The sequence below is a fragment of the Myzus persicae genome, unplaced genomic scaffold (assembly GCF_001856785.1).
Source record: "Myzus persicae strain clone G006 unplaced genomic scaffold, MPER_G0061.0, whole genome shotgun sequence".
NCBI lineage: Eukaryota > Metazoa > Arthropoda > Insecta > Hemiptera > Aphididae > Myzus > Myzus persicae.
The window spans coordinates 329,644-355,972 of record NW_019100468.1 but is presented as its reverse complement, the minus strand read 5'-3'; the positions used below and the strand labels follow the sequence as shown (position 1 = coordinate 355,972).

The following is a 26,329-nucleotide window of genomic DNA, read 5'->3' as shown; positions in this document are numbered from 1 at the left end:
TTATCTAAACTTAATAATTATGAATCATATATTAATAATTATAAAGAGGTAAAATTGTTTGTTTGTAGGGGTTAATCTCTAAGATTACTAAGACAATTCCCAAATTCCCTGAGTAATATTGGCTATATATATAAATATATAAATAAGTTTTGATTATATAAAAGCAAATGTATGTTTGTTTGTTTAGACTTTATGTATTCCTATTTTCTACACTATTCATCTGATTACCATGAAACCTTCGTGGTGGGCTTTAGGCACCCCAAGAAAGGTTACGAACTGTTACGAACTAAATCAGCCGAAAAAACATTCATGTCACAGGTGTAATGTGTGTGATAAGCTGTATAAAACCTTCTACATAATATATAAAAGTGAATTTATGTCCGGTCATGATGGAACTTCGGGAAGTGATTGGGTAGATAATCGAAATAACTGAATAACCGAGATACATCAATATATTATAACGCCGTATTTTGTATTAATTGATAATTTTTTCTCAGGCAAAGCCGCGGGTTATACAGCTATATAGAAAACCACCGCGGATGACACATTGCATCCAATCCCCGTAGGTTGGATAAAGTAAATACGACAAACTTGTTATAACTTTGAAACTATAGAGTTAGAAATTATACATTTACAAATGCACTTTGCGGGATTCGCAATCCACTACACGTGGATTGCCTACTTGATAATATAGGTACTGTTCGCATAATCATACAAGTGAATAAGTGATTTTCACGAGAAACGCCGAACAGGATCGCTAAAATATAATATAATCGAACTTGTCCTGACTGACTCACTGACTGATCAACGTAGAACCTATTGACAGTGATATCTTGAGGCTTGTCATTTTCAGGGTATAGGTTATAGGTACCTTCGTACAATCGTACCACTGTACCACCGTGTTAGTATATGCATCAAGAAAGCATTTTCCAAAATTCGCATTTAAAGTAGTGATTACACAAGTATTTTAAGATTCAAGATAGTCGATGAAAATTTTTAAATGTTGAACACCATTACACCGAATATTAAATTATGAATTGAACAAAGTTTGAATCATATAGAGTTAAAATTTTTAAAGGGAAACAAAGTGCACGGGGTTAGTAAAAAAAGAAACGTATAGTATAGGTATAAAATTGGTGTATTTTTTTTATTCAATACAATTTAAAAACACGATTATAGGTAGTGGTACTTCTTAAATATAAAATATGTAAAAGGTAAAACAATAAAATATTAAAAATATTAAATTATGAGGAATTAAAATGTATTTTATATTTAACATAAAAATACGTATTATATAAATATAGTAGAATTCATTAGATTAGTATTAGTTGGTATTCATGTTTTTAATAAGCCTTGGAAAACGAGAGGAGGCAAATTTGTTGTGCGGTTACATGGATTTAATAATAATTCTTCCCCAGTCTTGGTAATTGGCATGTTTCGATGATAGCTGACTAATTCACCTAAAAAAAGACGTTGCGTTAATATAAAATTATATAATACACAAATGTGCTGCACAAAACCGAATGTTTTGGTAATAGATACTTAGTATAATATTTTATAACTTATAATATTGTAATAAAATTGTATATTTTATAATAATAAGAATATACTACAAAATAAATTCAATTTAGTAATATTTGAATAATTGTATTAAGTTATAAAAATTTAAATATATTTATCATATCTATGTGATTATGTGTAGGTATTTTTTAATATATTATGATGCATACAATAGATTCTGACCTTAACGGTAATGTTAACTTTGACTGTTATTATTATTATTATTTGTATACAGTTATATTTCTAGGATATAATGAAACAACAATGCATAAAAAGTTTCAAGTAATACATTTAAAATTTAAATACGTAAATCGTGTTCGGATAATACTTTGAATAGATCACCGTTGTTTTCGATTTCCTCAATATTTTCTCTGTTAGCACAAGAAAAAACTATTGATAACTGTATATTAGAGAACATTTTAGAAAGCGCAGTTTTCACTGATATTTGCTTCAAATTGTTATTTATGTAGATTTCGGATCGATGACTAACGAGTAACGATCAATTTAACATTGCTTTTAAGTTCAATATTAGTATATTACAAGCCACAACACACTGCACGCCTACACACCACTATCCTGTGGCCTGTGCCGAGGTGATCGAAAAGAGACGAGTGTTCAACATTCAACACCGTGAAGAAAACATCCTGTCTGACTTTATAATTGAATATATTTAACATCTGTATTCACATGAAATCCAATTAAATGTAACATAGAATAAAAAAAAAGATAAAAAGAAGGAAAACAACATTGTAAATTTGTAAAATCAACAAATTATTTGTTTCGCCGATAACTTAAAAATGTAAATAAGTAATGAAATAAATATTATTTATTAGAATACATTTTCCTTTTAATATTCTGATTGGTTTTTATTCTTTTTCATTTCAATTTTCAGTACATGTCATTTTTTAATTTAAATTACTTTACCTTTTATTTTCTTAATAATAATTCATAGTCAAAACTAATTAACTGAAAGTTCATCTTTTCTTTTTTTAATTGAACGTTTAAAATATTTTATTTCAATTCTGTTATTCAAAAAAATTTGAAATAACTCACTCAATGTGTTGTGAGATATTTGATTAGTCCCTAAAAACTGGTAATGACCATTAGATGCATCTACCAAATAATGTTTGCAGCAATCATGATCTTTGTATGTGATGGCGTAGCCCCAAATTCGTTCGGATAGTCGAACTAAAAAGCTGCCCACTGGTTCGTTGATGAGTAAAATCTCTGCTTCTTGCCGTGTTATGAGACCTAATATTCATTAATATAAATTAAATATTAAATAATTGTCAAAACGTAAATCATATAGATATTCTAGTTTAGCATATTTATTGATATTTAAAACTCTAAGGTATACCGTGGAACCAAGTGGCTATGGCATTTTTATCTTTTTCAAATCCAGCTCTTCTGGGTATTTCTTTCGCTCTAAACCATTCAACAACAGCTTTTTTACTTGGTGGCTTAGATGAATTTGGCACAAACACTACACTAAAATAAAAAATATATTTTCACTTTGTAACGATGTTATAAATTATACGATTTTTAATTTAAATATGAATATACATTATATATGACACTTACTTAGGAGGTTTTTCTGTAGTATTTAGAAGTGACCTTCTATGTTCTTCTCTAGCTTGACGTGCAATTTGTCGAATTTGTAACTCAACTTCTTTAGCTTTTTGTTCTAAAAATATTAAAATTAAAATTATTATGAATGGTTATTAACTAGCAAGTAGCAAATATTAAAAAAAATATTCTATTATTCTATAAAATGATAAGTTTAATATTGAACTTAAGAAAGAAATCTTTCTTCTTATTCTAATGAAATTGATATTTTCATTGGTCGCGTTTTTGAAAAAAACGTGTTTATTATTCATACAGAAAAAAATATATTTCTGTTATAACTCTTAAATTATGGTAATTATTAATTGACAAGTCATAATATTACATTTCCACCATTTATATAAATATACTCTGAAATGCCGTAAATAAAATAAATAATAACTAATGTGTAGGTATTTTCGTTACATATGGAACATCTAAAATTAATAATTGAATATTTATAATTTACTAACAATTTGCTATTTATTTATAATATCTAAATATTAAATTATGTATCTATTGAATGTACAACTCATAACTCAAGAGTCATATTTATTGAATTACCTAACTTAAATTAATTTATATAATTTATAAGTTATACAAGTACTAATTTATAGGCATATAGCATATATGGGTGTATGCATAGTAAGTAAAAGTCCCGTTAGAATTTAGACAATCATAATATTATGAAGTATGGAAGATGTGCCTGTTTAAAAACATACTTTATAATGAAATTGACAACAGAGTAACAGACATTTCCTATAAAACATTTAAATGATAAATCAATTGTACAAAACTTCCATTCAAATTTTAAATTACAATAACTTCAGATTTTCAATATGTACTTTTTCGTACTTATAATTTAATTTCATGTAACTTTTTTTTTCAGAATTACGCCATTTTATTGAAATTTATTGTACATTATTCCAAGCAAATTGAAAACGGGACAAATTAGCGAACATATTAAAACACAATTATAGTTTTAATGTGCAAGCGAAATTGATTTTTCTTTGAGTTGCCCAATTAGGTATATTAAATAATTTCATCGAATAATTACATATTTCAAGTTTAATTCCAATAAATTCTTAAGTCTTAAACGATTTAAGTATAATTAATTATATAATATGTAAGTTAATACGATTTAGGTTATTATAGTACTTAATTATTGCGAATTAATGGTTTAGTTATAAGATGTACTTGGAAATCCATGTCAAAATTAATTATAGTACCAATATAGTAGCTTAATATTGTTAGATAATTTAACATCAAATTCTTTAAATATTAATACAATAACCTACTAAATTATACCAAAAACATATCTGTGATCAAACAATTTTTCTTGTGGAGTAACATGTATCTAGTAACTTGCTTTCATAGTAATTTAATATTAAATATTTTATATTATACAAAAACATATACATAGTATACATTTCAAAACTTTACACGCATCCCACCAAAAATATATTTGAGACCTACAGTTTAGGAACTTTTGATATAGAATATATAGGTAGTAATATAATAATTTGATTTTAATTCATTGCCTGCACATAAATTAAGTATTTTACCATTACGTATTACAAGGTATTAGCGATCCCTAATTTATTATAATATTTGTACAGTGTAGTGTTACAAATTACAATAGTATCATACCAAACATAATGAATGAAGTACTTTATTCAAGCAGTATTAGTAAATTGTTTTTTTTTTAAATTGTATTTATGTATCATGTATGAGCATATTATTTAAATTAAACGAATCTCAAGATTTCTAGTTTTCTTAGACTATTTTCACTTTTATGTAATATTATGAATTCAATTACTATTTAATAAGTGTAATATCGTTCTAATATTTCTAGTGCTACTTTTCATATAATAATATGTAACTTATCATTGATATCAGTAATCAGTATTCTCAATTTAGTTTTTAGTAGGTACCTAGGTGTAAAGATTATCGTAATTACTCATAAGTGAAATTATAAAGATAATATTATACAATTATTACAATTGTCGCACATGATTCATTTCATGTAATCTATTACACACTTACACAAGCAAAAAATGTAATACATGACACATTGACATGAATGCTCAGATAAATAATTTATTTATATCATGAGTTAATATTGTTATTTGTTACGTTTTGCTTAGGTATTATAGTGCTTACTCTGTTCTCTCCAAACAATTTCTTGCTTTTTATCAGCTTCTTCGGCTTGTCTCTCTTCTTCTTCTTTTTTATTTTTCATTTTGTTATAGATTTCCGATGTCCGTTCTTCCATTACTCTCTGTTCCCAATTTCTCACACGCTCGGACACCTGTACAACAGTTCAATGTACTTTATGTTCAGGGGCTCATCGAACGATTGGTTCCACTCACAGGTATATACGATATACAATTAGTGATACAAAACATACACAATATGATCAGAAGGCTATATTTTACATCACATTATGTTATATCTTATATTGTATAATGCTTAGTATCATTCATATTATCATATATTATAGTCTCATAGACTTAGGTTATTTTATTATTATGAGGTATAGTATAAGCTATAAACTAAATACTTTGTTGAATGACAGTTCTTTTAAAGCCCCACGAATTGGTTGTGTGGCTACACATGGTTTTTTTGCATTTCTAGTGTTCAGATCTTCTACGGAGCAGTAAATCTCTTCAGTCGCATGCGAATATTTATTTTCAGGAGGATTAAATTGAGTTTTTGCTTTGCTTTCCAACATTGCCATTAATTCCGATTCAACTTTTAATCTAGAGTGGTAAAAATACAAAATAAATTACATTATACTTCATAATTGATTAATAATTTTTTAACCTAATTGATTTTAATTGAAAATCAATAACATAACTTATAAATGCTAATAAATGGTATATTCGTATACTTATTTTATATTTATAAATATTTTAAATTTCATAAAAATAAATATTTATGTACTGTGGAGTAGTTAGGATTTTGTTTCAGTGGGAGAGGGAGTGGATAATTTGTTAGGCAAACATCTGATGGAGAATTTCGCCCCCCTTTCAGCACCCCCACCACATCTATGTTTTTTCTAAAATAATTTAAACTTTAAACTCGTTAAAGTAATGATTTACAATAAAATCAATATGGTATTCATTTTTTTTAGTTGTATCACCACTTAGGGTAGCACACTTTGTACATTACTCATTAGTGGAGCTAGGATTTAAATGACATAAAAATACACAAAAATGCACTAAAAAAATGTAAAAATGACCTAAAAGCTCTAAAAAATGAACTTAATAATTATATTACTTTTTCGATTTATACCCACTTTGCCAAATCCCAATTCGCCGAAAACTCAGTTTGCAGACAAATATATCAGTTTTAAAATACTTGTAATATTATTTTATTAATATAGTTTCAATTTTCCCAATTCGCCGACAGGTGACAATAATTTTATCGAAAACTGGTGTAACAGTGATAATATTATGGTATGTTGTCGATATAAGTTCCAAGGTAATGAGTCATTACCCTCACCAAAAATATAATATTATACCTACTGAGAAGTAACATAGTCTGAGACTGTACCTCAGTTTATTTATAAATTAATAAAAACGAACCGCAATTGTTCAGTCTCGTGTTCTGCTTGTATTCTTGCAGCTTCTCTAGCCTCTTCTTCTATTATTTGTTCAATAGTCTTGTCATCTTTATGCTCACCCATGATCCATGTCCAAGGGTTGCCATTTGTATCCAACATCCATTGTACTTTTTTTTTATCTAAAATACAACCCCGTTAACTCAAAATTAATTTATTATTGCCTATAGGTATACACGATATACTATTTCAATATCTGTAATATGTATACGTATATTGAATTTTACTTTTTTGTCGTTTTGGATATGCGGGTTTAATGTCCTCGTTATGATCCCATACACTCCAACGTCGCACTTGCTCTTCGCGCATTCTACAAAATAGAGTTTGTTTTTGCGTTTCGTCTAATTCCGCCAGCAGCTCTGGATCAACGTACATGTCTTTGAGAATCTGCTGAAGCATGGTGAATCTAAAATGTAAAAACAAGTAGTTTAGATGGCCTGCTTAATAGTTTGATGTAGTACTTTACTAGTTAAACTATGGATAATTGATTTTTTTTGCACATGTACATTTAATTCATTTTCTTTTTATCACGCACCGTTTCGCCAACTCGGAGTGAAAGTGAACCTACTGTATTTTATAATTTATTTTTATTTTCAAATTGCCAAATGGGCATACAATAATTGAGTTTTTTTATATTATTAGTTATAGATTAATTACAATTAATTTGATATCATTTTATTCTAATTATTTGGTACCGGCAGCTACGTTCTGCCTCAATTTTTTTTGTATAATAATTTATTTGGTATATAATTTATAGTTTATATTCATATAGGTAAGTATATTATTATAATAAGTGTCACATAGAATATACCAATGTCATTATTCATAATTTCAAATTGTTTTAATAAATTACAAATTTTGGGTTTAGATGAAATAACAATTAAGAATTATCATCGATGTATGGTATTTTAGCTGCTGTTTGTTTTAATGTAATTCATGTACCTAGGGTTAATGAGTACAACTCATTTCTGTTCTGCTTAGCTGAAGATAACGTGTAAGGAATAAGATAGGTAATCATTCTAATAATGAAAATCGTTTACGCAATAATTGTATTATTATTTATTATTACATAGAGAAAGTAACATGTATCAACGAAAATATGTATGCTATATATTGTTATGTTTATTCGGTTATTCCTTAATCTTTAAATTAAAAAAAAATTCTAGATCGTTTCGGTCTTTTGAGTTTTAACTACCATATAGTACATATAAGTATATAACCTATATTATCAATATTTAATTAATGTACACATATATTGGCACAAAAATGACATTAATATATCACACAAGTAGGATTTTAATGTCCTCAATTTACTAGTCTGTATTGTAAAACATAATGTTTACTGTTAATCACTAATTAGCAATTACCTCTAGCTATCCTAACTTTATGTATGTCTTTTGCTATCAACATAATATTATAATTATGTATTCTTAACAGAAAATTACAGATAAAAACTGTACTCTGTAAGATCTATTCATCTGGAACATAGAATAGTTCTTTGTATTCAATGTACCTATTCGGCTACTCTTACGTATGTAGTTTTAAGGAAAATTGCAATTCAGTAATATTTCTAGTATATACTTGTTATAAACACATACAATATAATAATATTATATATTACATTAGTACAAAATATATGGCGGTGTTATTCAACCAGGGTCACTTCCGCGTCAATATTTCAATACGTGCCTACATAGAAAGCGTGTCAGGGCTAATATAGGAGCTTAAAACACAGGATTTACGTCATTATTGATAGTTTCAATATTTATCCTATTGTTACACTTAAAACTGAAATAATAATCAGCTCTTTATTGACGGGTTTATAACGCACTTTATTACACATGAATAATGTACATACGCGATGCATACGTCATATGTCTGCTGTCATGTTTCAAATAGTACAGGTATAGGTACTTAGTATGGGTAGGTTTTTTTTTGTGAAGAAAGTGAATATTTACAAACTGTATTGTGTATAGTGTACAATGTACACTGTATATAATCAATATAATATGTACCTACTTAATACATATTATACAATAAGACACAAGGACTGGGTGACATTTGAGTGAAACGATGGTGTCCATTGACATTACTTCAAACACATATTTTGTGTAGAAATATAGGATACACATAATAATTAAGAAAGTCTACGAGCTATTTGCGCTTTGTAAAGCCTAGGTAGTACAAATCATTTAGCGAAAATCACGAATAGAATGTTTGTTGCCTAGAGAATATTATAGTATATATAGTCACCCTAAACGTACACAGCAATACATGTAAGTCACGACTGTTGTAAACTTAATTATTGATATTTTCGATTTGCTAAAATCTATTATGCGTAATGTGGTATGTGGTATTACTATAATAATTAATGTCTATGACTATTATTTTTATTATTATTCCGACCCATATTATTGTTATTATTTTTAATTAATTGGTTATCATATCATATAATTATATTACTTTTGCAATGTTTGTTAATGAGACTTTTGCGGCTTCGTTGTTTCTTTAACAGATCTCGACACCTACGGTCAAAAAACTGTCATAGAACACGGGTTTTCCACAAAAGTGTTATCGTGTTATACTGTTATCACCAACCAGTTGTGTATAAAAGCGCATTCGACCGACCACCAATCAATTGGTCTTTCATCTGAGCCATAGTAAAGCCCACCCAACCAGACTTATGCGATTTAGTTTAACGATTTCACGATTTCGTGCCGTGGGAGTACTCTCCACTGGTAGTAAGACCAAATCGTGCTGACCCTACCTGAAAAAGTCGATGTCAGTAATCGATTTTACCGATGTTACGTTCATTCTTTCATTTCATATCTATACAAGTGTTAAGTAATTGAAATCCTAAATGTTTGTACCTAGTGTTCAAATAATCATACTTTTTGTAGGAGAATACTCAAGTTTTCAAGTTTAACTCAAACCACGGGAAAACCTTGAACTTGTATCTCTCTCTATCTTACTTTCTTTTCTACCTTTTGTATTTTGTAATCCATCAGTCAAAATTCAACAATCAATACTTGAACTCTGACAATAATACATTCAAGGATTTTGGTAAAAATTAGTTACATACTGATACAAATACACCATATAACTATCAAAAAATTAATTTTTAGTAGTAATATAAATAAATTCAAAAATATTTTTAGAAGTATAAACTGATAAGCATAAAGTGTCCACCCAGAACTGTTTCTTGTACGAATGATTTACATTAAATTCAAATTTAATACATCGATTTTGGCCTATTCAATAGATAATGACAACGTAGTACCGATTATATTAAAAAATTTAATGTTGACCAACTTCCCGGTTTTTTTAAACTTTAAACCTGCTTTTGGTACCTATAAATGTATAATGACATAAATAAATTAAAAAATAATATAACCTTTTGATTATAAATTAAACTACCTAGGAATAAGACTCAGTTATTCTTACCACACATAATTCATACACACTCGATTGTGCATCAACATTTTGACATTTTTACCTTTAATGCACATTGCTCACCTATTATAAGTTGAGCAATATAATATTATTATGTTACTATACATATTTTATTAGATTAGACTATAATACTACCCACGTTGTATTATACGACTACATAATATTAATATGGACGCAGCACATTTTGTTTCATTTATGATGAGTATTAATCCGAGATAATGATGTATAATATTATGTTTATATTGCCATATACGGCTATTATACTATAACCTATATATATACACACACACACACATACACACAGACACATGCATATCTTCATATAAGTTTGTGTGTGATATGAGTATATTATGACGTACTTATTAATTGCGGCTGTATATTATATGCGTTGCATTTTTCATAATCAAAAAGGGAAAAAACGGTTGACGATAAAAGCGTACAATATATATTAGTAGTATGCCACACAATATAAAATACGTGTAATAAATCAATAATATAATAAAATTGTAATGCTTTTGGTGTGACGACTAAATATCAGGAGATATTTATTAGCTTATGACGTTAGTCACAGGTGACAAAATATCGAGTTTTTCTTTCCATTCACATATTCAGACGTCATCCGTTGTATAATGTATAGATACTGGAGAGAGAAATGAATAAACCAACATAATAGAGGATGTATTGTGATATGTGTTAGTGCAAATAATATTTGGCTTGGTAACAAGTAGGAACCTGTAACAAGTAGGCACCCGGAATACGAAATAGTAAACATGCAAACAGCGTTTATAATAGATACCGACGTGTGTAGGTATCTCCTGAAATGCTTATCACTGCCAGCTATTATACTGTTGTTATGCTCATAGACCTAATACTTAGTTTATAGTTATATAGTATTATGGTATATGGTAGGACTTTAGATTTTTATAAAGCTATAATGGGGAATAATGTTAAAGTCCCTACGACTCTACTGTCGGCCACCGTTTACGTATTGTCCGTTTTTTCTGTACCAAGATATCGTACAAGTTGAAACATGGTTTTTTAATTCCTTAATTCAAAAGCAGAATATTTTTTGGAATACTTCGATGTTGGTATAAAAATTGAATTTTGGACTAGTGGTTTATGAGTTAAATTTACTTAACTTATAAGTATTTAAAATGCAGATAAGTGAGGTGAACTGGTACAGCCACACAGGGGTACTCCAAAAAATGTTTGTTCACTAATCCGCTAGTTTTAAACCTTTTTTGTTATTCGACAATAAGGTAGAATAAGGTAGGTCTACTCCTAGCTTTAGCTATCTAGACATAGAGATTTAAAGAAAAGGGTAATACATTTTAGAGTGCTAAGTGCGATAAGTAAATGACATTACAATTTTAAGTTAAGTGATAGTAACATAATAGTTAGAGGCTTAAAGTTAGCTCAGAATGTTTCTTGAGGAATCATGTCATGCGGACGTCCGCGTTGGAGGTGGCGTTGTGGAGGTGGTCTGATGTTGATGTGATAGTGCATTGAGCGTGTTGACTTGTGGATGGATTTGAAGAAGCTCACAGCCAAGTGTTTGATGTGGTCTTGAAGAGTTCGAATTTTGAGGCCTTTGTGTGTATATCTGAGTTCCTTACAAACCTTGGAGAGTTTGTTATCGTTCTTAAAACTTTGTTTTGGAATATTTGCAGTTTTATGGATGAATTTGTGCAGGCGTATGTGATTAATGGACGTAGCACTTGCTTATAAATAAGTATAGGGAAAGTTTTTTTTGTAGAGAAGACTTCCTGTTTAAGATAGGAAAGAGCATCCCTAGACGTTGATAGGCTTGTTGGAGTTTAAATGAGAGGTGTAGCCACCAGGTTAATCTTTTGTCCAACGTTACGCCTATAGGTACTTGACGGACGGCTTCCAGGCGATTGGTTCGTTGTTAAAAGTTAGCGGTAATGATTTACACTTTTTGATGGGTTAATTGATATTTTCCGGTTCTTGCACCAGGCTGATAATGTATTTAAGTGATTTTGTAGATGTACTGATATTGCTTCTGGGTTACGAGATTCAGAGTAAATGGTAGTATCGTCCGCAAAGAGGACTATATTTGTGTGCGGCGACAGTGGGATGTCGGATGTGTAGATGTTAAATAATGTTGGGCCAATTATTGATCCTCGTGGGACGCCAGCTCAGATTGGCTGGAAGGAAAAAAAGTTGTCATTTATTTTAACAGAAAATAGCCTGTTAGAAAGAAACGAAATTAGGGAGTTGAGAAGATAATCTGGTGTGTTGATAATTTTGAGCTTGTACAACAACCCATGAATTCAAACCTTATATAGGTACTTATAACTTATAAGTTAAAAGTATTAACTTCTTATTAGAAATTTGACTCTTATAGATGGAAGTACTTTCAATAATATTTAGCTTTGGAATATGAAATAAAAAATGTTTCAATTCCATGTGTAGGTACGTACGTTGTCATTCAAGAGAGTAAAAAAAATATATCATTGTGACTTAAATATTGTGCATGTGTAATAAAAACGTTAATGTATGATTTTTACATGATTTTACCGATCACATTATATTTCTTTTATTTATCTTTTATTGCGATATTCATATGGTGTGTTCGGGGGTTCATACTTTTTAGTGAGAGGTTTCAACAAGGAATACTAAAATAAATAACTACTTATACTTCGGTGGAATGCGTTTAACATAACAATAATACGTAAGGTACATAATATAGCCATATAGGTAGTACTGCATATACCGGCTATACCTACTTTTCGAGTGTCACACGACGCGGTTACTTAACGCGTAGGTTTTTCGTTATCAATGTGCCCATCTGAACTTATATGCATAATTATTATTATTATGCTTATTGCTTGTATGCATATCGTTGAAATTTACAATCGCCTCGCCCCTAATCGATCGTGTGGTCGGACGCATTGTTTGGCGTGACAATAGCTGCGACGGCACGTCTTGTATTATTTTTATTATATTATTATAGTGTATCGCCTGCGGACAGAGAAAGAGTGAAAGAGATAGAGTAAAGAGGAGGACTATGGACTATCACCGTCGTAGTCATTGCATTGACACGCTGCCTGTGATAATATAAAACTGATTATTTCCACCGCCGTCGGATAAGTAGCGATTTTCCGCACTGTGATCGATAATCAGCTCTGCGCCTTCTTTTTATCGCCTTCCCCGTTATATGTTAATTCAAATATTCTGAACGAACTTTTCCTCCGAATTAACGATTTCGTTGAGTATTTACTATAAAGTACCTAAATATATACTTATTATATACATATTGTGTGCATGGCGCAACGATAAATGTTTAGTATCCGATTGGTATGCACAATCCACAGTCAAAACTATAGGGCGGCGCCGTTGGACAATGTACACTATTCGACACCCAGTGATCTTAATAAAAATGATTTAGTGATGTGGGTGTATTATACATAATAATACTCGTAAAATATAGTTTGTAGTTTACACTAAATTAATATAAAATATACACCATTTTGTCATCTTCACTTATAATATTTATGGTTAAAGAATACGTCCTAAAGTTAGTAGTTTAATACAGCCTTAACCTTAGGATTATCATAAAAATGTATGAATGGTTAATGAAATCAAAATGGACTTTAACATCATGATTGGAGACTGCGTGGACGGTTGCGGCAAACAAATCATTAAACCAAATACCAATATAATTGTGCGTACATATAATAACCATCGATAAAAATGCGTCAATGCATATTATGTATTACCTATTAGTATATTAATCTATACAAAAATATATTAAAATAATATAATATTATCGAAGATAATAGTAACAAGACCATTACCGTTATTACGTAAACCATAATAAATATTATACATATTCCGATATTTAGTAGGTATGACGATGTCTAGTATGCATCCAGCTGCTGCGTAATATTACAACTTGAATAGTTACATATAGACCAATAATAATTAATGCTCTTTTCCTTCGATAAGATTATAGTTAGGTACTAGCGTCTAGCATATGTGTAAAACTAAAACTTATACTAGCGAGTAATAGCATCGTGCCGGTCCCCAGATCTGTAGTCTTATAGCGACTCTTAGACCAATATATGAATCCCGGACGAAAAATAAGACAAAAGTTCGGATTCAATTTTTTATGTTAGATACAATTTTCGAAAATACATAATTGTTTATTATATTTTTATTTATAACTAGGTATATATGATCTATTATATAGATTATAGGTACATATAAAATAATATATATAATTAATATTAATTTAAAAAAGTAAATTTTCTTATACAATATTAATATTTGATTACTATACCTATTCATTATACTTACCAACTTACAAATATAATAGTTTTATAAAAAAATTTTAAATAATCGTCAATATAAAAGTAAATTAAAAAATATATAGTAAAAAATTTAAACCTTTTGGCTTTCACAAATATCGATGGCTCTATAATAATAGTAATTTACAAGAAGTTACGTTTTCTTAAATAATAACCTCGTCGATTTAAAATAAATAATTTTTAAAAAAAATTAAAAAAAATACTATATTGTATATTATATTATCAATTATTTATGTAATTATAAATGAAAATGTAACAGAAAATTTTATATCTTCGGACTTTTTATCTGACAATAAAACAATAAAAACACTAAATTAGTGAATTGGACGTCTTCATATATTTATTGATGAGTGATGACTATATAATATAATATATCATGATAATATTTACTTATACATTCATTACCTATCATTATTTTAAAAATATTATTTATTATTATTATTTCACATGCATTATTTAGAAGTGCTATAATATGTAGTACCAAGGTACATTAAAAATGATAAATTGTTTATCAAAACTATAAGTATAAACTTAAAGCTATTTTAATATGTAAACTTAATTACGTGTGCTTTATAAATTATAAAAGTCTTACAAATTACTATACAACCGAACTTTGAAAGAAAAAAAATTGTGAAAATGTTAGAAAATAATATATTTTATTATCTGATAACTGTCGATAGGTTACATAGTTTGTTTTAACACAAACATAAATTTATGTAACAATCCGACAATCGCCAACGTCACAGTGATTTTTATGCGAAAACTCGTAATTAACTACGGTTGAAATGTATACATATTTTATGAGCCGACAATTTTCGGAATCACGTAGACAAAAGGTGTACATCATGCGGAATCGAGCTCCATGATATTCCCACCGCTGCCGCTAAGTGACTGTCGGTGGACTCTATATAGCTCGGCTACAGCGGAGAGAAATGGAAGCGGAAACGTTCGCGGCGTGACGACGATGAGTTTAGGTCAGCTGGTATAATAAGTAGGTACCTGTTGGCTGTTACTTGACTATTACATCAATATTGCACGACCAAAATTCAGGTAAAAGAATGAGAGAAGTGAATTTTTCGTAACCGTTAAAAATACCGATATATAAAAGTAAAACCCCCCATGAATAATATAATATAATATAGAAACGCGTGCAACGGTCCATTTTCCTCTTCGATTTACAATAATATATTACGCGTCATAACTACATAAGTGTTTCTCGTCCTTCCCCCCTGACCCGTACAAGTGCCATTATACTAAATAGCTTATACATAGCTGACTTAAGGTCATTCTTACTATAGATTTTTTTTTATCAAATTGCCCTACAAAAATGTCCAATCACTAAAAAAAGGATCCAGACAAATGTTTAATTTTACCCCATGCTACAAAAATTAGGTATACGTGGTTGTAAATATAGAAACATTTTCGAAATTTTTACTTTTTTAAATATAATCATAAATCAATATTATAATTCAAGAGCAAAATTTACTGTACAAAAAATCCGTGAGGTTAATAATATATATTATAGAAATCTATAGTGTCGCTGACTGCCTGACTATACATATACTTGTTATGAAATATGAATTATGATCTCGTATTTTTAAGTACGCTTGTTTTTTGATGTTTTAGTGAATGTCTGAAAATTACAATTATATACTATATGTATTATTATAATATTATTTAATTATTACAAGTTTCAAAAATACTCAATAAAAATTTGAGATAAATTTAGGTAATTCCATAAGCCATAAATGGTAATGTACCTGTATTACACACAATGATTTTTTTTTTTGAAAATGTTGGTGATTATAGTCATAATTATTAAAATGTACCTATATTGATGATTTAATGTATACGGTATCCTTAAAAATAATTTAAAAAAAAAAAATAGCATAAAATAGATGTAATATTTATTTTTAATCTATAGTAGGTTCTAAATTACATTATTATATTACGATGATTTTTACAAATTATTAAATGCCAATCGATTAATATGAATAACAATGATTTTTAAATCATCATTATAACCTTTATCTGTTCCAAACCTATTATCATGGACTTAAACACAAAGAATAACTAAAAAATTATTTATTCGGATTTTAATTTAGACACATCACTATTTTCAAAAACGTCGTCTGGTTTTTAAAAACGAAGTTTATATATAGCCACAGAGTACAAACCACTCCTTAAAACGTATAAAAATCTAAGTATTTGATAATATCATGATCATTAAGCACCTACATATAAATAAAAATTCAAAAAATTAGTATCTTAATAAATTTATAACAAAAAAAAGGGGATGAGCATGCTTGGTGAATTACCCTGTATGCCGCATGGTTGTATAAATGCAATAAATTAATTTATTTATGGCACGTATATTTTCTTCTCACGATATTCGTTTCGTATACTACGATACTTAGAGTGGTTAGACAACAATTTTATTAGTTTGTGTATCTGCATTTCATTGATAGCTTAAGACGTGCCTATTGGTTAATTTTGTTCAATGCCAACGAAAAATAAAAATAGTTAAGTTGGAAATTAGAAATATTATTTTATTTGAAAAATCTTAATGCGTTATCTTCATTACTAAAACGGTGTTTATTATCATTAAATATGCAAAATAAATTATAAAAATATATATTTAATGATATTTTATAAAGTTATAAGACCTCAGTATAATCTACAGTGTTCTATGATAATGATATATCATTAGTCATGACAATGTAGAGTGTGAATTATTAGCATTAAAGAGTTACTATGTAACGATTAAAGTAAATTTAATACGAGTGAAATAATTTCGTAACAATAATTGGAATGTTAAAGTATATTTTCTTATAGTACCTATACAACAATAAGCCATATTTTATTATTTTATATAATAAACAAATAATATGCTTGGACGCTTGGTGTTTAATACTAGAATATACAGTGTCTAAAATCTAAATCATAGTATACCGAAATTTAAGCTAATCTTAAGACGTAATCATTAATCAGTATAATCCTGAATTTATTAACATATTATAATTTATAATTATATAATAATATGTCAATGTAAAAATCCCGCCGTCTTTAGTTAAATTATAGCAGTCAAATGCGATAATTGTGTTATATGTTTAGTTAAAAATAATATCTCCCATAAACTTCTATGAAAATCGTCTATTACATTAGTATTATGTATGTAGATATTATAAATTATAATTATATATATAAATATATTTATTATTTATAATATGTAAGTCTGGTGTGTGTGTGTGTGTGTGTGTGTGTGTGTGTGTGTGTAGAAAAGAGAAATCCTTCATGTTGGATAAAAAAATATATATAGGTACAATAGAGTGCTATTCAATGCAGCTCATTGTACCTACTGTCCATTGTAACATTTTCCAACAATGCTTGTAAACTAAACAAATATTGAAAAATATCGTTTCTCAATAATTTCTTTTGGAGTTATTTATAGAATTTTTCACAATCAGTGTTGTACAGTATAATAATTCATATAATTCATTTTGTCAGGGTTCGGTAAAGATTGTTTGGAAAAAAAATAAACAATTAACTCGAGTATTGTCACTTATAGTTATACTGTAGTTTAATGATGCGGACACACATCACATGGGAAACATCCTTGAATTATGTCATCCTTTTGTTTTATATTCAAAAATGATGCAAATAAAAACCTCGAGATTTTAACTTAATTGAAAGATTATGGTGTCTATGTTTCGTTCTGGTTTCATTTAATTTACAAAATATATTATATCACTATAAAGAAAAATATATTTATTTGTTTGAATGATATAACCAAATCAGATGAGAAATCGTTAATCACAATACAGATGAATATAACCCAAAACTGAGTAAGCTTTAAAACTTGGTAACAAAAATACTACCATTTCATCCTAAAAATAATGTTATAGTTATAATTCAAAAATTATATAATGAACTACCTACCTATAATACGATATCGTCAAAATATTAAATTAAGTAATTAATGATTATTATAAAACATTTTTTTTCCTCAGTTGGATAATAAAACAAAATATGTTTTCACATAAAATAGCTTATATTACCTATGTATAATCCATAAATTAAAAATATTTTTTAATTTAGACAATGATATTGTTTGTTTTTTTTCATTAGCCTTTATAAAAAGTTAGCTCAACAATTAAAGTGTCTTAAAGTAAACAAAATAAAATAATGATATTGTTACTCTATGATATTAAAATACTTGTGTATATTCAGTGGTAATTACGAATTATTTATTTAATTTAAATACCTAAGCTATGGGGGCATAAACAGCAGGTCAATTTTAATCGCGAAAGATTATAAACATATTGCAAAAAATCATAAAAGCATACCATTATAAATCCACTAAAATCAATAAATTATTATTGCAATAATATATTACAATATGAATTATAACTATAAGGCTTTTATTTCAAATAAAGTATCATAAATATTGTCTAACATATAAATTACTTTGTTTTGATAAGGCAAATTGTAATCAATTAGAATTTTCAGGTTGATATTTATTTGAAATAACAAAATATGTTTAAGTATTATAAATACTAGAAATGTTTTTAATCTTTAAAAATGAAAAGGCGCCTATATATTTTATTTTAAATAAAAAATAAATAGAAGTTTATTACTATATAAATAAAATTATAAAGAAATTAAGTACCTAGCAAAAATCTTATTATATTATAATATGCACCAATTATTCGAGTTTAATTAAATTGCTAATCATGGCAACTATATATTTATTTATTTTTGTTTTTTGTTAACTTAAAATACTTAATAAATATTATTAAGTAACAATGTAAATTGTTTGAAATCTATCATAATACCTAATCTATATTTAAAATGTCCCGAAGTCCTCCACTGGGTGGTTCCTTCGTTATGTGAATCCTGTCATCATTTTTTTCTCTTCAAAAATTTCATTCACTATTGTTCTACATTTATTTGAAAAGATTGCGTAATAAAAAAATATTCAAAATTTAAAAAAAATGTAAATAAATTTGATTTTTTTTTTATAAATTTAGTACATTTTTAGCTTACAAAATTATAATACAAAAATAATTTATGAAGTTTAAATTTTTAAGTGTTTTTATTAAATTTTAATGTCTTATAAAACCATGGTAGGTTTATAATTTGTATATCACTGTAAAATAATTAAACAATAACTTTTATAATATAATTGTACCTATATAATATATTAAATGACTAATTTATTGATGAAGATTTTCACGTGTCAAGCTGTAAACCATCCATGAGTAAATTTGCTAAGGATTAAAATTTAAAATATTTTATCGATGGTTTCTTTGGTTTGTGTTGACTAATAACTAATAAGTAATAACTGTGTGAGTCCACTATTCACTAACCTACGCATAAAATAAATTACAACGCATATTTCTTTTTACAGAAACTATGTATGGCTAAGGAATAAACTGTTTGAAATAGAGAAACAAAAAAATAAAAATATTTACAATAAAAAAAAACAATTTTTATTCGTCATTGTTATAGTTGTTCGGCTGAGCTATGTAGCAAAGTGTCAACGATTCGGTCAAGGGCAGTTTACTCTGTGATATGTGTTTGCTGACACATGGTGCATACAAAATCACTTTATGAGACTGATCCTCTAACTGTATAGCAAGGAGCATACGTTTTCAGTGTTTCACCAATTCCGGGTAATCATATTAATGATATTAGTATACAGTTAATAATTTATTTTATTTTTATAGGTACCCATCATGGCATCATCTAATATAGTGGTCTTCAAATGGCATAAGTACCGGATCTACGAAAGGAATTCAATCAAATTTTATTCGTTTTATCTAGGTAGTATGGTGTAATGAGTAATAATGACCAAAATTATAGTAATTAGGTTAGGTTAGGTTAGGTTAGGTTCTAGTATTAATGATTACAATGTGTGTCATTTATATATATATATCCTGAGTGTATACTAATAACATAATATTTTATTAACGTTTACGATAGGCATTCAATATGTTTTATTTATTTAGTAGAACAAACTAAAATAATATAATATTTACGTAAACATAAAAAAACCGTCTGGTGCTATCAGTGGATAGTCTTCCTTCTCATAATATTTTATTGTTTATAAGTATTAAAAAAATATATCTCATTTACTTGCTGTGTTAAAACATACACAGATTATAAAATATATTATTTTATCAAATAAAAATAATATTTATTAGAATGTAATTACAAGTAGCTAATAAATAATAATCAATATTTTATGTACTGATGTACAACATAAATATTAACAGAACCCTCGTATGTTGTCTTCGTCTTAATTAACAGAGTAAACCAACGGATAAGTCGGAATATCATACCAGATTTTATGTTTAGAATAATTCAATGAACTCTGTCTGTATATTATTATATTAGAGTGAATTGACCTAAAATGTGAAGATAAGCATTATGAATACTATGTACGGCCATAAGTAGGGTTTTTTGTTATTTAAATTTTAAAGCAAGTAATAATGAGAATTTTAAAATTTTGAAAGGGTCCCTTACATAATCAACGTCACATTTATCTCTTTACTGTTATGTATAGTCGTTTAATAAAAAAACAATTTATTCATTATTTTTTCTTCCATTGTACCTATGTCCTATATTATGCACATTTACATCCCTATTATGTCCACCCCCTCATTTTTAGTAAGTCCCCATTTCTTATAATTTCTCTTAAAAAGTCGTTAGCATTCATAATAATTTTACAAGTCAGTTATCATCTATCATAACCATGTAAGTGTAATACTGCATAAGTTTATCATAATAATGTATAAGTGTGAATGGAAACATGGAATATTCCATAAGTACTATACTTAGTACTTACATAATACTGTAACTAATATTTAGTTCATGCCTACAAATTAGTTTAGGTAAACAATTATTAACTTTAGATTAAACCGTCTAAATATTCTATGTTTTAATGTTGTATTATTTCAAGAATAACAATATACTATATTATTGTGTTTCTGTACACATACTATAGAGGTATTAGAGACATAGTTTTGAGACATGTAACATCCGGCATTCCGGCACAAACACTCGACGCACAAAAAATATAAAACATCGTTTTTCTGGCCAACTGTACTTTATATTCGTGATTCATGCGAAATGTGTTATTAAATAGTAATGACAGTAGTGTTATTCTTGAACTAATTGCACAACCTTATGGAACCGGTTGAATACAATCCAAACGAAATTTAGTATTTACGAAGAAAGCATGTACGTGTAACGGTAAATAAAAACAATTAAACAAATATAACAATTCATAACTTTTATGTTTTTCAACAAGGTCAAATGACAACTTCATAAGGGGATATTTTGATAAATGTGTTTTTTTTAAATTTAAATTTAAAGTTAATTTACATTTTACGATTTTCTTAGAATTTTAAAAACAAAGAAAGCAAAAAAAAATTAAATAAAACTACTTTTTCAAGAATACCTGGTTATGCAATTAATAATTCTTAAAAACCACATTTTTAAACATATTTTCGTTTGTTACTTACACTAAATATTTGAGTGTATAGAAAAAATTACTAATTTGTTAAACTATTCGACTGCTAAAAGGCCAACGTAGCATAACGACTTTCATGAACATTGTCAATCCAGTTGATTTAAAAAATAATTACAATGGATCCAGGTCGAAAGATTTAAAAGTAAATAAGTGAAACTCGCTTGGAAGTCTTATTTCCTGCAATATTCAAAACGATCGCTGATTGTATTATTAACTAATGCAAATTTATAGGTATCCGATGTCCTTTGTTCCGATTATGGTATTATACTTAATACAAGTTTGGACAGTGATGTCATATTATTGTAACCCACAAAGACAGTAGCAAATGGACACTGCGCGCACTTCACAATGATAAAATACATTTCTGCAATTATAAGATCATGTTCAAGGATTTCTAACATGGGCGTTAGCACAAATATGATACATCTTAGTAACTGATGTAGCATGTGTATTGTTTATCGAATGATTGAGAAGTATCGGTAACATTGTCTTTAATTACCTTCATGAAATGTTTTGTGTGTTAGGGAACAATGTTACCTATGTTCCAATATGAATTTCAGATATTTTTTCAAAAATGTTTGTTCTTCTACTGATTTCATAACATATTATAAATATTATAAAATCAATGCAAGTAGGCACTCAATAGTTATTACTCTAGTTTTAAACATTGTCTAAATAATGTATTGTACCTACACATTTAAACATTTTAGAATTATTGTGTCCATTATCGTTTCTTAAATTACAAATGTAATAGAAAGCATGACTTTAAAAGTGAAAAAATTGAAAATCTTGTTTTATAATAATATAATAATGCAAGGTATGGGGTATTTTAGAAATTATATAAATTAGTACATGTAATGTTACTGTTGTTTGTTTTAAAAAGTTGATTAATTAATTTATTAATCATAAGCGTATACGTATTATGTATATGTAATAAAAAGTATGTACAACATCCTATAAAATGTTACCAAAATTATTAAAATAGTAAGTTATAAAAGAAAATATTGCTCTGCCGTAATATATCGTTATAACTATGACTATCAGCATGTTCATATTCACGGATGGTTGCATATTCCCAACATCAAATTACAGACTAGAGTGTTGTAGTACCTACATCATAGTACCATATGCAGTTTTTTTCCAGCAAAAGATAAAACGGGATTCTCTAGACAGTATCCCACCAAGTTATAGAACATGTGTAACTCGAATAGCCTATTTTTAAAACATTTAAATTCCCCGTGTATGGTGTATTATACCATATATAACACTTAAAAGGACGGTACGTCATCTTAAAAAATAAATACTCTAAACAGACACATATGAAATACATGTTATAAACATTTTCAATAAGGACATTTAATTTATAATTTTATGTTGTCTAGGGACGTTTCTTGTGTGAAAATATCAACATTCTGATTTACAATTATATAAAATACATGTGTTTTTATTTTTACAAAATATCAGTTTTATCCACAACACACAAAAGTATTATAGGTCATCGTCTCATCAATATACACTTCATTTGTGTAGGTATTTTTTGTGTGTTAACAGTAAATAACGATACATACTATTTGAACCTAACTATACAAATATCTGTATTATGTAAATAATATTTAACATCGATTTGGATGTTGTGGGCACTGGGCAGAAAGTTTTTTATGTGTTGTTATTCAAATTATCTATATTGACTTCATGATAAGGCAAAAATGGTGTTAAATGTTGTTACAGTAAATAATAATATATTATAATATGTTTGTTGTTCTGTATAATATTTAATAGATTGTTACTGACAAATCGATTTTCTCCGAGTTGGAAAGCACGATGGAACATTGTTTATACAAATGGATCATTTTACTATTTAATAGCAATTAACTCGGAAGATTTCAAGTCAATAGGATTTGGGAGAGTAATTATTAAATTATTTAGATTTCTGTTTATAAAATTGTATTTATTTTTATTTTATTTCATTTGTATATTATATTATAGGATTTGTTTTTATTCGTAAGTAGACAGGTAGTAAGTTATTTAATTTTAATTTTTAATGCTCTAAATAGTTATCATTAATTCATTTATAACAGAATTTACAGAATGTGCTTATATCTGATTACTACGTGGTGAACCATTATAAGTTATAACTATTTACAGTGTTGTTGTTGTATGACAGATACCTACCTGTATAAAGTATTTTATAGTGTTAATTGAACAAAGAACAATGTACCAATAGTTATTTATATTGTGTTCATTACTTGAATCATAGCTACATGAATCGTAATATGTTTACTAAAATGAACGGTAGCTAATTTTTTAACCTACGTGTTTTTGAGTTTTACAACAAATTTAGGTATTAATTACGATGAGTTTGTTGATATCTTAAGTACCTACCTATCAATTTTATTAAAAATTATACCGAAAATAGTAAAATGTCAAAATTATAATTTGAACATAGGGTGATTTTGAAACCCATATATTCACTGCCATATTCAAGAAGAATAAGTGTGAACTTAATTAGTTAGCAACAAAAGAAAAATTTGCTATTACCTATTTAAATATTTATAGCGATATCAAATCAATGCAAAAACAGCAAAATGCTAGTAATTCAACAACCGACTTACATAATATTATAAATCATAATAAATAGGAGTATTAAACTATTCAAGTAGTAATTTAAATGTTACCTTTGTTTGTGGCCAAATTCTGATTAGGTATACAATTGTTTGAGTATAGTTTTAACAGCAAACCATATCATTCGAGAACTAAGAACGGCAGCTAGCAGCTATGTAGGCGGTACTCAACGGTTCTATTGTTATAATCGTCCGTATAATGTCAACGTCGGTCTGCCGTTGGAACGAAACCGTTTAAATATTATGGGCGACTTAACACGACTTAACTTCTACACGCTGCAGACGACGACGTCGACGGGTCAACGTCTAAAGTCTGACTAATCACGACTGCACGAGTTTTAGTTACGACAATGTGCTGTCCACACGAACGACGCCGCCGATTACACCACCACCAAGAGTACGCTGGCCGCTGAACACGGCTACATCGCACGTATTGATAATGCTTGCTCATTTACCATCACTCCGTTTAAACTGTATACAAACAGGAGTACAGGACGATTCTTTTAACGTTAGACGTTCATTATTTTTGAAAACTAACAACGTGTTTTTATATAATTTGAAATCATTTCAAAATAACATTTTGAAAGAAAAACAGAAAATATTTTTTCAATTAATTTTAATTATTTTTTAAGGTTTTTGCTTTTTTAAATGACAAAAATACATTTTGTAATTTCGCATTCCAAAGCAGAAAGTTTTTCAGTGTATAAATATCAAATTTCGTACCAGTAGTCAACTAGTATTATAGCCTATAAGTACCTTATAAATATAATGTACAATATATAGAATAATAAATACATTTTAACGTTAAGCATAGATGAGCGGAGTTTATAGTTTAGTAGTGTAGCCTGTAGGTACCAACATCTTGCTTTAACCCCTGTGTCACTTTTCTGCTAACATAAATTCTGTAAAATGTAAATACCTACCTACTTTTAAATTATAACTAATTAAAGCATTGTTGGAAATTCGATCTTTAATTATGTATCAAAAACTCAGAAAATTATTTTACTCTGGAACATCCGATTAAAAATCTATGTTATTCTTTAAAAAGGTAAAAACTTTAAGAAGTAAGAACATAACGATAAAAAGTAGTAAAAATATAAACATTATTTAAACATTTTGTTTTTAATGACTTCAAATTATGTAAAAAAATATTTTTAACAGGTTAAGTGTTTTGTATTAATTATGTTTAAAAAAATCACCCTGACAACTCTGAACAGTGCCGTGCAGTAAAATAGTGTTTTCCAATAATCTCTACTAAAAGACAACAATAATCTGACTTTTACAGCTGCATGCAGATGAGTAGATGACCGACTTGTGTTCGTACAACTATAATTATAAAAATTGTTTAATACAATCTTACTGCTAAATGAAAATAGGTAAGCCATAAAGCCCACAACTCACGAGAAAATCGTCCAAACGAACCTTTTTAAAGTTTGTTAGTTTTTAAAAGTAAGGTTAATCAAAAAATTTCATATCTATCAAAAACTTATACAAAATGTGTTACTTGTAATAGCATTTTTAATTTCTCAAATCAATTCTTGAAAATAGTGTTTTTAAACACGAATTTCTAGAATGTTTACAAGTTATACTGCCCATA

The 26,329-nt window shown here is 27.8% G+C and overlaps 1 protein-coding gene across 1 annotated transcript; it reads right to left on the bottom strand.

Moving 5' to 3' along the window:
• Positions 1–1,239: 1,239 nt before the first annotated feature.
• LOC111029117 (SH2 domain-containing protein 4A-like) lies at positions 1,240–25,121 on the bottom strand. The gene is made up of 9 exons (XM_022308023.1): positions 24,787–25,121; positions 7,015–7,193; positions 6,753–6,909; positions 5,726–5,924; positions 5,326–5,473; positions 3,142–3,244; positions 2,918–3,048; positions 2,614–2,811; positions 1,240–1,460 (listed from the first exon to the last, which is right to left on the bottom strand). The coding sequence occupies exons 2-9, from the start codon at positions 7,184–7,186 to the stop codon at positions 1,336–1,338; spliced, it is 1,233 nt and encodes a 410-aa protein (XP_022163715.1). The 5' UTR covers positions 7,187–7,193; positions 24,787–25,121; the 3' UTR covers positions 1,240–1,335.
• Between the last annotated feature and the right edge of the window lie 1,208 nt (positions 25,122–26,329).

Excerpts from the sequence above, each read along its gene's own strand:
- LOC111029117 (XM_022308023.1), bottom strand. The coding sequence starts at position 7,186 with ATGCTTCAGCAGATTCTCAAAGACATGTACGTTGATCCAGAGCTGCTG. Across the intron at positions 5,925-6,752 it reads CACGAGACTGAACAATTGCG|ATTAAAAGTTGAATCGGAAT; the intron begins GTTCGTTTTTAT and ends TTACCACTCTAG. Across the intron at positions 5,474-5,725 it reads AAGAACTGTCATTCAACAAA|GTGTCCGAGCGTGTGAGAAA; the intron begins GTATTTAGTTTA and ends ACTGTTGTACAG.